General features: G+C 52.3%; 1 protein-coding gene across 1 annotated transcript; it reads left to right on the top strand.

Moving 5' to 3' along the window:
* Positions 1-747: 747 nt before the first annotated feature.
* On the top strand, positions 748-1,704 carry LOC129200807 (olfactory receptor 14A16-like). The gene has a single exon (XM_054812060.1). The coding sequence runs from the start codon at positions 748-750 to the stop codon at positions 1,702-1,704; it is 957 nt and encodes a 318-aa protein (XP_054668035.1).
* Positions 1,705-2,770: the final 1,066 nt, after the last annotated feature.

The raw sequence follows: 2,770 nt of genomic DNA, 5'->3' as shown, positions 1-2,770 counted from the left end.
CACTCCTCTACCAGCAGACAGCACCACCATCACCTTTGCTTGCAGCATCAGTGCTTCTCTGACCTACTCCTGCGGAGCTGCTAACAGGGAGATGCCCTGGGCAGAGCCCTGCTGCCAGGAGGTGTCTTCAGGGCAGAGCTGAGCACAGAGTAGGTGGGATGGGGTCTGTGAGCACTGACAGGGAGGAGACTTGGAGACAGAGAAACGGCTCCCGGCAGGGACATTCCAGGGAGCAGAGAGCCAGGCCACCCCTCGGCATCACTCTCTGCTCAGCTGCTTAGAGAAAGAGAGAAGAGTTGTGAGAAATGGACTTTGAAACGGGACTCTTCCAAGCTCTCAAGTCCAGTTTCTCTTTCAAGTCCATTGTGTGTGAGATCATCCTCCAACGGAGAGAGGTGTATAAGTAGCACAGGGCACCCGCGTAGTGACCATCAGGTCACTCGTGGGCAGACCAGCTCTCCTGACTCTGCATTAGGGATCAGGGAGCCCTTTTGTCCCTCAGGGCTCACCAGTGTCCAGGCTGAGAGCAAGGTGAAAGATGAGGATTTCTGCCCCTTCAGGGAAGGTGCCCTCACTCAGCAGCACAAAGGTGAGCTCAGAAAAAGGAATTGAACAAAGTTCCCTCCCAAAAAAGAGAAGCAATTTTGAGGGGATTTTTTTGAGAAACAGCATAGGACAGGCTCAAAGAAGTCTGCCCTGACTTGTCAATGTCCTCTTTCAACAGTTCCCCAAGCCCAGAGTGAACAAATGTCCAACAGCAGCTCCATCACCCAGTTCCTCCTCCTGGCATTCGCAGACACACGGGAGCTGCAGCTCTTGCACTTCTGGCTCTTCCTGGGCATCTACCTGGCTGCTCTCCTGGGAAACGGCCTCATCATCACTGCCACAGCCTGTGACCACCGCCTCCACACCCCCATGTACTTCTTCCTCCTCAACCTCTCCCTCCTTGACTTGGGCTCCATCTCCACCATTCTCCCCAAAGCCATGGCCAATTCTCTCTGGGACAACAGATCCATTTCCTATGCAGGATGTGCTGCACAGCTCTTTCTGTTTCTTTTTTTCATTTCAGGAGAGTATTTTCTCCTCACCGTCATGTCCTATGACCGCTACGTTGCCATCTGCAAACCCCTGCACTACGGGACCCTCCTGGGCAGCAGAGCTTGTGCCCACATGGCAGCAGCTGCCTGGGGCAGTGGGTTTCTCACTGCTCTGCTGCACACGGCCAATACATTTTCCCTAACCCTCTGCCACGGCAATGCTGTGGACCAGTTCTTCTGTGAAATCCCCCAAATCCTCAAGCTCTCCTGCTCAGATGCCTACCTCAGGGAAGTTGGGCTAATTGTGGTTAGTGTCTGTTTAGTCTTTGGGTGTTTTGTTTTCATTGTGGTGTCCTATGTGCAGATCTTCAGGGCCGTGCTGAGGATCCCCTCTGAGCAGGGACGGCACAAAGCCTTTTCCATGTGCCTCCCTCACCTGGCCGTGGTCTCCCTGTTTATCAGCTCTGGCACGTTTGCTGACCTGAAGCCCCCGTCTGTCTCCTCCCCTTCTCTGGACCTGGTGGTGTCAGTTCTGTACTCGGTGGTACCTCCAGCCATGAACCCCCTCATCTACAGCATGAGGAACAAGGAGCTCAGGGATGCAGTGTGGAAACTCATGACCAGATGTTATTCCGATCCAATAAACTGCCCACCTTCTTCTGCATAGCATTTATTATGTAACTTATTACCGACCCAGCCTGTAAGCTGTAATTTTTGCTACTGGTGGTAGTGTTTTACTTGTAATGAGGTTGTCATCCCCTTTCTCATTTACTGTCTGCTTTTCTTTTCTTTTCTGAGTGGCTGTGTAAATGAAGATCCCTGCTCTCTGTGTGTTTAAACAAATAAAAAGGGCCCTGCAGCTCCTTGTTTTATCTTTTTTTTTTTGAGATTCTTCCTCCAAGACCTTTTTGGATCTGCAGGATCGTACAGAGCCAGGACTCATGGTTGGGAGCTAAGACATTCAGGCGCAGGAGAGAGGAGGTCAGTCTGTGCCTTTGGTGGCATGGATTGAACAGGAAGGTGTCCCAGGGAATTCATCACCCCCCAGCCTCTCTCATCAGCCATTTCCAGCACTGGCTGCTCACCCCACGTTTATGGGTTAGTCTTGCTACGAGGCCATCTCCACCATCCTGCTGGGCTCAGAGCCTGTATCATGGAAATGACCAGCTCTGCCTGGGCTCTCTTCTGGCCCAGACCCTGGCAGACCCTGGAGCAAGGCTGCCTCTGAAGCCACACATTGGACCTGGCTGGGGCTGAGTGTAGGAAGAATGGGGAAGAGTGCAGAAAGGAGGAGTTAGCAGTGAGAGACTGGGGTGGGTTGGCCCTGGCTGGACATCAGGTACCCACCAAAAGCCACTCTGTCACTCCCTTCCTCAGATGGACAGGGGAGAGAAAATACACGGAAAGGCTCGTGGGTCGAGATAAGGACAGGGAGAGATCACTCAGGAATTACCATAATGGGCAAAACAGACTCAACTCGGGAAAATTAATCTAATTTTTTACCAATCAAACCAGAGTCGAGGAATGAGAAAGAAACCCTAATTTTAAAAACACCTTCCCCCCACCTCTCCCTTCTTCCCAGGCTTAACTTCACTCCCGATTGCTCTATCTCCTCCCCGCGTGCAGCACAGAGGTACGAGGAATGGGGGTTGATGTTCAGTTAATCACAGGTTGTCTCTACCGCTCCTTCCTCCTCAGGGGCAGGACTCCTCACACTCTTCCCCTGCTCTGGC

The sequence above is a fragment of the Grus americana genome, unplaced genomic scaffold, assembly GCF_028858705.1.
Source record: "Grus americana isolate bGruAme1 unplaced genomic scaffold, bGruAme1.mat scaffold_510, whole genome shotgun sequence".
In the NCBI taxonomy this organism is placed as follows: Eukaryota; Metazoa; Chordata; class Aves; order Gruiformes; family Gruidae; genus Grus; species Grus americana.
This window is presented reverse-complemented; position numbering and strand designations above follow the sequence as displayed.